This window comes from Lepidochelys olivacea, assembly GCF_965140295.1.
Source record: "Lepidochelys olivacea isolate rLepOli2 genome assembly, chromosome: 13".
NCBI classification, from domain to species: Eukaryota; Metazoa; Chordata; order Testudines; family Cheloniidae; genus Lepidochelys; species Lepidochelys olivacea.
The window spans coordinates 32368107-32381417 of NC_140423.1; the positions used below are offsets into that span (position 1 = coordinate 32368107).

The 13311-nt window shown below is 47.1% G+C and overlaps 1 protein-coding gene across 2 annotated transcripts in view; it reads right to left on the bottom strand.

Annotated features, from left to right (window-relative positions):
* The window catches only part of CEP250 (centrosomal protein 250), a 119823-nt gene that overhangs the window by 51766 nt on the left and 54746 nt on the right, over positions 1-13311 (bottom strand). For both annotated transcript variants that reach the window (XM_084645177.1, XM_084645178.1), the window contains one exon: positions 11184-11377. In XM_084645177.1, coding sequence (XP_084501303.1) covers positions 11184-11377 — 194 coding nt within the window. The remainder of the gene's footprint in view (positions 1-11183; positions 11378-13311) is intronic.

Consider the following 13311-nt stretch of genomic DNA (forward strand, 5'->3'; position numbering starts at 1 on the left):
TAGTGAGAGGAGCAACTGCACCTCCTGGATAAGGAGTTGCTCATGAGAGGAGTCCCTGAAGAGGGACAGGGAGGTGGGGTGGGAGGGCCGAGAACTGGAATGAATATCGCCTTTCTACCATGCAGAGCATCCAACGGTCCAATGTAATGCGGGCCCACGCAGGGTAGAAAGGGGATAGATGGGACGAAAAGGTAAGGCGGGGAGGATCCAGTCTTTGAGCTGGTGCATCACCCCTGAGCGCACCTTCAAAAGTCCTGCCTCTGGCCTGAGGAAGGTTTAGACTGGCCAGAGGAAGGATGAGGTCTCTTTCTCTAGTTCCTGTTCCTCCTACGCGACCCTTCCTCTCTGCCCTCAGGCTATTAATTCCTCGGGAGTCGTGGAGGCCTGAAGTGTGTCCTCTGAGTCTCAGGTCTGTGAAGGTCCAAGGACTTCAGGGGGACTGAGAGTCCTTGAGGCTGTGCAAACGCAAGTCAGTCTTCTCTGAAAACAGTGATTGACCCTCAAAGGGGAGATCCTGAATTGTCTGCAGCACCTGAATGGTAGGCCCAAGACCTGAAGCCAGCAACTCCTTCTCATGGCCACCCCAATAGCCATCGTGCAGGAGGTCGCGTCCGCTGCATCCCAGGCCACCTGCAGGGAAGCATGGGAGATCAATTTGCCCTCCTCTACTAGTGCGGAGAAGTCCAGTGAACTTTTGCATAGTCCCGCAGGTGTTATAATTGCATCTGCTAACCACCGCCTGATGGTTAGTGATACGGAGCTCTGACCCCCCCAGTCAAGTATATTTTTCTCCCAAAAAGGTCCAACTTTTTGGCCTCATGGTTCTTGGGAGAGGGCCCCTGGTAGCCTTATTGTTCACACTGGTTAGCAGCATCCACTACCAGGGAGTCTGGCTGGGGGTGGGTGTACAAATGTTCATACCCATGCGAGGGAACAAAGTACCTCCACTCATATCTCTTGGCGGTAGGCGGCAGTGAAGACAGGGTCTGCCACAGTGTCTTGGTGGCATTGTCAATCATTTTGATCAGTGGCAGCGCGATACAGGATGGCTCGGGAAGGGAGAGAATATCGGCCATTGGGTTGGCTTCCTCCACCACCTCCACCCATCTCAGCAGCTGCTGAAGGACCCTAGTGTCTTCTAAGGCTGGAGCAGTCGAGGTACCTGTCACCGCCTCATCTGAAGGCAGCCGGTACTGGGGTCTGATCACTGCCCTTGGCCACCCTGGAGTCCCTTGGGGCAAGGAACGATGGCACTGTGGTCAGTGCCACAGTCGGTGCCATGGCCAATGGCACCATGGATGCCGGGATCGGCGCCAGGGTCAGTGCCGAGCTGGGTGCCGCAGCCGCCCCTGGAATGGGGGCAGACACCGGAATGGGGGCTGACGCCAGGATCGGAGTCATGGTCGACGCCAGGATCGGAGCCAGGAAAGGTGCTGAGGACAGTGCGGCACCCTGGCTTTGATGATAAGCCCAGGGAGTCCAGAAGGGCCACTGGGAGGCCTGCCACTGGCCCTGCCAGGGCGCTGAGTAGGGATGATGATCGCGGCAGGAGCAGGATCTTCTGCTCCTGCTAGAGCACAAGGACTCTGCCTCCGAGATCTCTGATTGTGATGACCAGGGAGGAGCAGAGCCTCTTGGTGCTGGGGATCAGTGCCAACTTGGGGACCGGAGCGGCTCCCGGGCAGAAACTCCTGGTGCCAGTGGTTGATGTAACAGGAATGGCCTCATGGCAGACATCATCGCTGGCTTGCCCACAGAATGTACCGGGCCTGGGATCGGTGCCAGTGACCTGTCCCTCCTAGGCGGGGAGGGTGGCACAGTGAGTGCCAATAGGTCTGCTGCCACCTCGAACACCTCCGGCATGGAGGGGAGTTGTATGTCCTTGCAGCGGCGGCCCAGTGGTGCGGGTCCGGACTTGACTGTACCCCTCCTGGAGCAGTAGTCGATGGAATCCTGGCCAACCGAGCTCCCGATGCAGGTTTTCTCATTATCTGGTCCTTAGACCTAGCTGGGGAGCGCCCTCTGTCGGCCTTCTTCTTCTTACGGGACACCGGGGAGTGAGAGCGGTGCCCCACCAATGGCTGCCTGCGGGTGGAGCCATGGCAGTGCCGAGGGTCTCTAACTGAATCCTTCCTCGGCACTGGTTTGTGCACTGCGCACCAAGGATGCGGGGCTCGAGGCCGGGTCAGACATGGCGTGCTCAGACTGGGGACAAAGAGCCACCTCCATAAGTAGGACTTGGAGGTGCTGCTCTCTGTCCTTAAGGGTCCTGGGGTGAAAACCCTTAAAGATTTTACAGAGGTCTCTGAGATGACCCTCGCCCAGACACTTAAGACACAACGAGTGCGGGTCACTCCTTGGCATAAACCTGCCATAGTCCAGGCATGGTTTAAAGCCTGGGGACCGACATACCCCAGTGCTGAGGAAAACATCAGGGGGAAAACCCCCCAAAGGAAACCTATAAGAAAAACTACACTAACTACAACTACTATGCTAACTATGTTCACGAGGACAGAGATACTGAGAAGCACATGCTTGCCGAGGCAAGAGCAGTAGGGAGTTCCAGCTAGCCATCACAGGCAGCAAGTAGGAACTGAGTGGGTGTCGGGTTGGCAGGGCCCTATACTGGGCACCATGAAGGCGCCCAGGCTGACCCTACGGTTACTGCTAAGGGAAAAATTTTCTGGCTGTTGTGCACGCAGTGTACACACACCTGATTGGAATTGACATAAACAAGCACTCAAAGAACATGCTTTACAGATAAATACTACAACTGCAATGTGTTAGGTATAGTGAGTTTGTCAGGCCTGATAGGAGTTGCTGACAGTGTAGTGAACCACTTATGGGCCTTTATGGATGTCATACGTGGGTTTCTAGGCTGGTACAGTACCTGTCTGTGGTATGACGGGACGAATGGTCTTCACTGCTGCAATGGTTAAGGGTGGTACACCTTTCAAAAGTGTGGAGGAGTGTGGATTCCTGGAGCATAAGGTTTCTTTGGGATCTTTCACGGAATGTAGGGTTCCACCAGTCTGTTCACTGGAGAGTTGAAGCCCTCAAAGGGCAGGGCCTCAATTGTGGCTAGTACCTCACTAGGGATACCCGAAGTGTGGAGCCATGATACTTTCCACTAGCCACAGCCTCAAAAGTGTCCCACACAGCCAGCAGAGCTGCCTTGGCCCCAGGCTGGCCTTCTTTTATAACGCCTTTCAGCTCCTCTCCACTTTCATGAAGAAACTTGTCAGGAAGGGTGTTACCCTGTCCCACGTCAAAGAGTTGTATTTGGCCAACGTCTGGCCGCTGGCCACCCTCAACTGGAGCAAAGTGATAAGTATGTTTTTCTTCCAAACAGATCTAAGCATTGCGCTCCTTGTCCTTAGGAGCGTTTCTTGCTGGAACTTCACATCTAGACAGCTTAGCCTACTAGGAAGGCAGCTTGGGTGGGAGTAAAAGTACTCAAAACCCAAGGGGGATACTTGGTACTGTTCTTTGACAGATTTTGCAATTGGTGGAATAATGGCTGGTGTTTGTCATGAGGCTCTTGCTGGGTCTAGGAAGACTTTATTTATAAGGAGGGCAATCCTGGCAGGACCAGAAGCCAACAAGATAGCAAATAATTGTGAGACTTCTCAGAGCCAAAGACGCAGTCTCGAAAGATCATAGAATCATAGAATATCAGGGTTGGAAGGGACCTCAGGAGGTCATCTAGTCCAACCCCCTGCTCAAAGCAGGACCTAATTCCCAACTAAATCATCCCAGCCAGGGCTTAGTCAAGGCTGACCTTAAAATCCCCTAAGGAAGGAGATTCCACCACCTCCCTAGGTAACCCATTCCAGTGCTTCACCACCCTCCTAGTGAAAAAGTTTTTCCTAATATCCAATCTAAACCTCCCCCACTGCAACTTGAGACCATTACTCCTCGTTCTGTCATCTGCTACCATTGAGAACAGTCTAGATGTATCCTCTTTGGAACCCCCTTTCAGGTAGTTGAAAGCAGCTATCAAATCCCCCCTCATTCTTCTCTTCTGCAGACTAAATAATCCCAGTTCCCTCAGCCTCTCCTCATAAATCATGTGCTCCAGCAGCCTAATCATTTTTGTTGCCCTCTGCTGGACTATGTCCAATTTTTCCACATCTTTCTTGTAGTGTGGGGCCCAAAACTGGACACAGTACTCCAGATGAGGCCTCACCAATGTTGAATAGAGAGGAATGATCACGTCCCTCGATCTGCTGGCAATGCCCCTACTTATACATCCCAAAATGCCATTAGCCTTCTTGGCAACAAGGCCACACTGTTGACTCATATCCAGCTTCTCGTCCACTGTATCCCCTAAGTCCTTTTCTGCAGAACTGCTGCCTAGCCACTCAGTCCCTACTCTGTAGCAGTGCATGGGATTCTTCCGTCCTAAGTGCAGCACTCTGCACTTGTCCTTGTTGAACCTCATCAGATTTCTCTTGGCCCAATCCTCTAATTTGTCTAGGGCCCTCTGTATCCTATCCCTACTGTCCAGCGTATCTACCACTCCTCCCAGGTTAGTGTCATCTGCAAACTTGCTGAAGGTGCAATCCACGCCATCCTCCAGATCATTTATGAAGATATTGAACAAAACCTGCCCCAGGACCGAGCCTTGGGACACTCCGCTTGATACCGGCTGCCAACTAGACATGGAGCCATTGATCACTACTGGTTGAGCCTGATAATCTAGCCAGCTTTCTGTCCACCTTATAGTCCATTTATTCAGCCCATACTTCTTTAACTTGCTGGCAAGAATACTGTGGGAGACTCTATCGAAAGCTTTGCTAAAGTCAAGGAATAACACGTCCACTGCTTTCCCCTTGTCCACAGAGCCAGTTATCTCGTCATAGAAGGCATGGTCTGCACCAGGAACTCCTGAAAGGCCCTGAAATCGGTGCCGGTATTAACGCTTAGGCTATATTTTCACCCAAGGACAATACATGATTTGGCCAGCTTGTCTCCCAACATCTTCCTGCATCCCTCTTTCTGAAAGGATACTGGAATTCCTTCTCAAGCTCCTGCCCCTGTGTTTGCAGCAGTCCACCTCAGCACCCTGTTTTTTTGTCCAAAGTGTTAACTTTGACATTGGGGCCATCAATGACTTCAGTGCCAGGGTTGGTACTAGTGCCAATGCTGATGCTGGCACCAGGTCAGCTTTCGGTGCCTCTTTTTCTGTAGAGGTCTTCAGAGTTGCCTGCCTGCTAGGTGGAGTGCTGGAAGATGTGGGTTTGGCCATCAAAAGGGTCTTCAAGCTTGGCTTTTCTGGATCAGATGCCACGCTCATAGATTGCTCCAGAACATGGAGTTTCAGCCTTGTATCCCTTGTCTTGCAAGTTCTTGCAGAGAGAAAGGCAGACAGAGCACTGGCTTGGGACATGAGACTTTCTCAAGCAGAATAGGCATCTGCAGGACCCATTTTTTCAGAGAAATTAGCTCATTGCAGGGCAGACAAGGCTTAAAGCCTGTGGGTTTTGAGTTTCCCATTCTAAGAGCCTATGCAAGTGGCCCTTGTACAAGGGGGACTGGACACTGGGGTCTGCAAGCAGCTTTTGGTTCAACAAATGCTAGAACAGACTAGGGAACAAAAATAAATCATGAAGGTGGTTTTGAGGAATGTCAGAAGATTTGAAGGACTTTTTTTTTGAGAAATGTAGCAGAGCTAAAGTCCATGGGTCTGATACCAGCTAAGTTCTGTCTCACTGCCAGGAGCAGTAAGAGGGAATTGTGGGAGGGCTGTGGACACCCGGGCCTTTATAACCTCATAAAGGAACATGCGGCAGTACAGCACGCGTGACCTCCAATGGACAGTGCTCTTAAAAAAAATCTGGTTCCGTGCACAAGGGTACAGCACACCTAGTGTGGAGTGCACACGGACGCATACACAAAGAACAGCTCTGAGTACCAAAAGCTGTAAGGAGACCTTGGTCAACACAAGAAAACTGCTCTGGACTGATGACTGCTGTTACCAAGAATTTCTGTGCACTGATATGATGGATGTGTGAAACTAGACATCTTTGAGGTCAAAAGCCGCAAATCAATCTCCTGGACTCAGGGAAGAAATCAGAGAAGTCAAAGTCACCATACAAAATTTGAACTTTCTGATGTACTTGTTTATTTTCTGAAGATTCAATATGGAACAAAGACATCTGCTTTTTGGAAACAAGCCCTGCTAAGAGATCACTTCTATGGCTCCCAGACTGAGAATGATGGGACTATATCCCTTAGCACTTTCTCCTGAGAAGGATGCCCGTAAAGGGATCAGAAAGGGAAACTGAGTGCAACTGAATGGCATAACCTGATTCTACTATCTCCAGGATCCATTAGTAACTGTACTCTGTACTTCAAGGAAGAAGGAAAGTCAGTCCCCAAACAGAAACCCAGAAGGAAATTACTCCAGAATGGAAAGTGAGCCAACATCCGCTAGTAGCCCCATTTGATTTGTAGCGTGGAGGATTAAGATGCACCTGTAGAAACAGCAGCAGCTCTTGGTGTCTTCTCTGAAGTGCTTTGACTTCTGCCTATCAAAGGATCTCTGAAACCTGCCCTATCACCTGCTGTGACTGATGTTGGCATTGGCAAAGGAAGGGAACTGATCTCTTCTAATAAGGACTATATAAACCTAGAGATTGCTAGTTTTTCCACTGTCTCATCAGTTTTCCTACTGAAAAGGTTTGGTCCGTCAAACAGTAAGTCCTCTGTTTAGCTTGTACATTGATGAAGGTACATTGATGAAGGTAGCAATGATGAGAGAGCAAAAAGCTGTCTGAATCACTGTACAGAGCTCTAAGCTCAAGATTCAGAATCTTCTGTCATCTGGACAATGGATTTGGATGTGGCTGTAGTCTCCCCTGGAACTGTTCCAGGAAAGGTAGGTGAATCCCAGAAAAAAAAATTGTAACATGGAAATAGAGCCTGATAAATTGCGATACACATTTCAGCATGTCATCCCCCAATATAGATCCTGGGCATACAGAAGATGGAGTAAATCCAGAACTCAGGCTTGTTCCAGGAGGTCCTTATTTATCAGGATGGCTAAATTAACCCTATTCTTGAGTTTCATAAAGTCAAAAGTCAATTATATTTCTCCAGCATGATCGACAACTTAAAGTCAAAGGCATTACCAATATAACCTAGCCATTTCTGGAAGCCTCTAAAAATCACCTAGAGGGGATGAAGAACTATTTCTAACCACTTCACAAGAGAGGCAGAAGACAGAACAGCTTGTTCTCTAGGTCCAGTAACTATCTCTTTTTTTTCTACAAGATAAACTCTAGGGATTATTTTGAGGAAGTTCTATGACCTTTGTTACACAGGACGTTGGACTAGATGTGTGAAATTCTGTACCTTGGGGGAGCACCCTGTAACCTGCATATTCTTTATTTATATATAATTGTGATATTGCTATAAAGCAGGCCATGTGAGGTATCAGGAGAAAGGTTATGATCTGCTGAAAGTCACTGTTCTGTCTAAATATGTATATCATTAGCACATATGAAGTTATGAGATTGTGTTGTATGGTTGTCACTAAAACATGCTATAAGTTGGGGAATCAGCCAGATGTTAGCTCCCCAGAGACTCTGAGACAACAGCAAAGAAAGTAACCAACGCCTGGGTGGGTGTCGAACCACCATCAACAGCCATTGTCCAGCAAGGAGCTACAATGCAATGACTCACTTGCACAAAGCCACACCAGGGGAATTGCTCAACTTTGCCTGGGGACTCAGCAATGCCCACCAGATATGTCTGGTCTTGTGTTCTCCAAGCACATGGGACTAGGGGTCTAAAACAGAACACAGTGGCTCCATACATGCCCTTTCTCCTTCCCCCATCTATGCTGCAAGCAACAAGGACACTCAGAAGCCTGAAGACTCCAACAGAGGAGACTGGCCCAGATTTCTAGGGGAAAACCTGTGTACTATGAACTGCAATATCCAGTGGGGTGATATCTTAATCTAGATGTTGCCTAGTCTAACAAGGTTGAGAGTTTAGATTGCGTGTTTTTATTTTATTTTCTTTGGTAGCTAACTCTGACTTTTTGCTTATCACTTAAAATCCTTCTTTTGTAGTCAATACATTTGTTTAACTGTTTACCTTTACCAATCAGCTTGCCTGAAGTGTTTGGTAAATTTGCTCAGATTTATAAAGGCTGGTGTATATCCACTTTCCATTGATGAAGTGGTGAACCAATTAATAAATTTGCATTCCTCAAGAAAGGGTCTCGAGCAGCGCAAGACGGTATATTCCTGAGGTACAAGGCTGGGAGCTGAGGGAATCTGGCTGGTGCCTTTCTCTGTGTGATTCATGAGTGGCTCTGGGAGCATTCATGCATCCAGGTGGGTGTGGGGCTCCACATGCTGTTGTGCTGAGTGATAATAGCGCCTGGAGGGGTTTGCTGTGTGTTACTTGCAAAGCATTGCGAGAGACAGCCCAGGCTGGAGAGTTAAGGGGGCACAGTGGTCCCACAGTCCCAGGCTGCACCCCAGGGATCCTATCAAAAGATGATTACAATGGTCCCATCTGGCCCTGGAATCTATGATTCTCCCGTTCCTCTTCATAGAATCATAGATTATGGTTGGAAGAGACCTCAGGATCTCAAAGCTGGGCCAACCCCAACTAAATCATCCCAGCCAGGGCTTTCGCAAGCCTGGCCTTAAAAACCTCTAAGGATGGAGATTCCACCATCTCCCTAGGTAACCCATTCCAGTGCTTCACCACCATCCCACTGAAACAGTTTTTCCTGATATCCAACCTAGACCTCCCCCACTGCAACTTGAGACCATTGCTCCTTGTTCTGTCAACTGCCATGACTGAGAACAGCGTAGGTCCATCCTCTTTGGAACTCCCCTTCAGGTAGTTGAAAGTTGCTATCAAATCTCCCCTCACTCTTCTTTTCTGCAGACTAAATAAGCCCAGTTCCCTCAGCCTCTCCTCATAAGTCATGTGCCCCAGCCCCCTAATCATTTTTGTTGCCCTCCACTTGACTCCCTCCAATTTGTCTACATCTTTCCTGTAGTGGGGGACCCAAAATTGGACACAATACTCCTTTTCCTCACATCGGAGCACAGGTCTGGAAGGGACCTCCTGAGCCATCAAGTCTAGTCCCCTATTATTGAAGGCAACCACATCACCTAATCTCAGTCATAAATTTATCAAGAACTATCTTAAAATTAACTGGGTTTCTTGCCCCCACAATTCCTATTGAAAGACTGCTCTAGAACCTCATTCCTCTGATGGCTAGAAACCTTCTTTTAATTTCCAGCCTAAATCTATTCATGGCCAGTTTATACCCATTTCTTCTTGTGCCAACACTGTCCTTTATTTTAAACAGTTCCTCTCCCTCCCTGGTGTTTACCCCCTAATTTATTTACAGAGAACAATCAGATCCCCTTTCAGCCTTCATTTTGATAGGCTAAACAAACCAAGCCCTTTGTCTCCTCTCATAAAATAGGCTCTTCATTCCCTGAATTATTCTGGTAGCCCAGATTCTTAAGAAGAATCATACTCTTCCATGGCAACATGCAAACTAACAGTAAACTCTCTCTGGATCAGATGATCACTCAGATATTTGATCCTGATACAGCAGAAAAATAGTGTAATATTGTTGGGATATAACCATATATGTTGTGACACATATATATATGAATACGTTATAATACGTTATAGGCCAGCGGGCCTAGTGTGTGTGAAGTATGCTTGAGATGAGTATGTGGGTTGCGTGCTGGCAACCGAAGTGAGGATTTAAGGCTGCAAACGGTCAAGGACTGTTCCATGCAAAACAACTTTTTATGTCCATGGGAAAGACAAAGAATCAGCAGAACAAGGAATAACATCGGTGGTGTTGTCACGGCAATGTATTGGCTATAGCTGTGGCGCTGTGGACAAAAAAGGGGGAAATGAAACACCTTGGATTATGGCAGCCTGCCCAGGACTGTTTTCTGGGCAAAGATAAAGGACTGATGATGCAATGGAATGGACTATATATAGTTGTCTATGATATCTGAATTTGGAGTCAGACATTCATCCAGAGCCCTAATTTTGAAGAGGTGTGCAACGTCGGCTCCCCACACCTTATGACTGGAAGCGGACCTTGACTGGCCATCGGGACTTCATTCTAATAGTCAGACTCTGATGCAGTCTGAAAGGGGTATGAATGTGGAGTAAGTGGGGTTTAAATTGTAATCAATAAAAGTATTTAGAGTATTATATACCAACACTGTGTCCAGCATTTGCCTGCTCCTGCATCCCGAGGGAGGCTTCTATCAGGACTGAACAATTTCTCCTTGATGCCTGTTCTTACAGGTCAGCAAGGCTCAGGAATAAAGGATCCATAAAATAGGGAAGGACTAGAAATCAAAAGAGGCTGGAGAGGACCAAGGGGAAAATGGAATCTCTGTCTGTGGCACACTTCTACGACCCCCATCATGACCAACATAAGCAAACATAGAAATGGATTCCTGAAGGTTTCTGGGTTCCCAGCACCTTCAGAGTAAGTCTCTAGCTCCATCTCAGTCGGATGTGGGACTGACTCTGACTGTCCTCAGGTCAAAGCCTTGGATCCAGAAGTGCCTGCTCCAAAATCCGTGGTGTTGTAATCAGGGAATGGGATCTGCTCAATCAACAGAACAGTGCAGCCTGCAGAAAACAGCCTCTGAAGCCTCAGACTCCATTCTATAATCCCGATAAGCACTTGGATCCAAGCAAACAGCTTGTGCCAAAGAGGATGGCCTGGGGCAGCTCACTGTGTCAGAGCTGAGGAACCAGATACTGAAGAATTATACTGGATTGTTTGGGAGTTTACGTAGTACTATGTAGCAGGAAAGGGACATGCGCAGATACTTCTGCTTCAGTTTGTTAAGCTTGCACCAAAAATAAACCCTCACTGGGACTTCGGGTTTTCTCTTGTGACTCCTACTGAGTTGCTGTCTGGCTGAGAGAACCCTGGCCCTGGAACATGGATATTAAAATGGCCCTACCTCCCAGAGGTGGTGAGGCTGTTTGCAAAACATACAGTGATACTCAAATGGAAAGCACTCTCTCAGGGCATGTCTTCACTATGCGGGTAAGTCGACCCAAGTTATACTACTCCAGCTACCCAGTGCCGAGTGACATTACAACTAGATCCAACAAATATATCTGTGTGCTGCACAAGGTCCTTTCCCCAACCTCACCTGAGCTCTGCCAGCTGCTCTGAAAGGCTCCGTCTGTCCCGTTCCACAGCCCCTAGTCGCACCTCCAGTGCTGCCTTCTCACGCACCAGGGCTTCCTTTTCTCTGGATACTTTAGCCAGTGCATCTCCACGGCGACTTGACTCCAGCCGTGTTTTCTCCAAGTCAGTGCTGGATGACTCCTCCTGGCGACACATCTGAAAATGGGGGGAAAGGAGGAAATGAGCTCCTACTACTAGCCAAGGTACTCTCCAGAACTCATCAGCTTTGCTCTTGAGCTAGCCAGAGGAGAGGGCTGAAGGACTGAGATAATCTCCCTTCATAGTGTCACTGTACACTGATGTACCAGGAGACAACCAGACCTGAAAATGACAATTTGGAAATGATGTCTATGTCCATATTTGTTGCTTGGGATAATACTATAGCTCTGGTCCCTGGGCACATGGGGCCCCAGTAATGAGTGAGTGTTGTGGGAATGTGGAATTGATCAGTGCTACGCTCAGCTGATACGGCAACTCATGGTATCGGACACAATCAGGTAGTTGAGGGACATCTATTTAGAACAGATCACCAAACATCGGCAATACCAGGAGACATGAGCTGGAGTGCCATTGAGAAGTGAAGTCAGGAAAGTAACTGAAATACTTCTGTGGTGGATTGTATTTACTGAAGGACAACCTATCCTAAATTCTCAATTACTGAGGGACAATCTACACTCATTGCTATATTTGCTTTCCATAATCTACTCTTAGTATAACCTCTTATGAGTGATGTGCCCAAATATTTGGATGCTAATACTTTTAACTGTATTGCTGAATTTATTAACCTTAATTTGGAGTATTGCAGATTATGTTTTATATGTATTTTATGACTTTTAAACCAGACTTTATACTTTTGGATAATTTAAGCATTATGCCCAGAAGTACAGACACTTGTTCCTTAACCTGTGTATCAGACAATTTTAACATTAGTTCCAGCACTACCAACACATATGGCTAAGCCTGCCTAAGTGTTTCCATGCAAAGATCCTGTATTAAACTTTCCAAAGCTTTCACCTTTCAAGCTGAAATCTTTTGAGAGTCCTGCTGAAAGTATGCCTGAAGGTGACTTTTTGAAAAGTTTGAGCAAAGACAATTTAGGTATTTGTGAGACTGAGGAGAATAATAAATAAATATGCTTCTCCATTCTTAAAAAATGACAATTTGATCCCACTTTTCTTTTAAGTGGCTGGGTGTAAATAGCTTAGTTTTGGCAGGGGAACAGCTCTTGGGGATGAGAAGTGTCTTCCACCACTCTGTGAAAATCAGTTTGATGTGGCCAAGTTATGAGGGTGGGGAGATGGCAGACTGCAAACGTGCCTGCACCAACAAGGCTTTTGGTTTATAACATAGTCCTGACCATAGGTGCTACACAGCACCTACACATTTCCAACAGACAGCCAAGCTTGGATACTAATCCAAGCTATATAGCTTTTCTTTCATCATAGCATGCCAGTTGGGTATTTGTCAAACAAAGCACAGTACACAAAACCTCAGATTATCAAACAAAGAAAAGGCTTAAAATGAAATAAGATAACAAACCTAACCTATATTATAATACCCAAAATTAGTATAGCAGATTTTGAAACAATCAAACAAGTGAAGACAAATTCCCCATTCTACTCCACTGACCCATGATTCTCACAAATTTTCTTTTCGATATACTAAAATAAAATTAGTTCAGCGTCAGTTTAAATTGTCTGTTAATTTCTCTCTTCTCTTCTTCCTCAGGGCTTGAGGAAGGGCTCCTACATAATCAAAGTTGTGTTACCTCCTTTCCTAAAAGTTTATTGGTTAATTTTGAAAACAGGTACATCCGATACTCCATTTCCACCTGTAATAGGGCATGATGGCCCTCTAAGGCAGGCTACAGCTCTGCTCTGTTACAACCCAGAATAAATGGAATCTTGGGAGCTGTAAGCTTTCCAGCAAAGAATGCTGGAAAATGAGACTTTATAAAGGGTTCTCTCACCTCAGTAAAGGAATGATGAGGGAGGGAGCAAGATTTGCTATGGATCTCTCTTTGGACATGGACAGAAGCAGAAGTTTGAGGCCTCTCCAGGCAAAAGGCCTGCAAGAGGCTTAGAAGAATC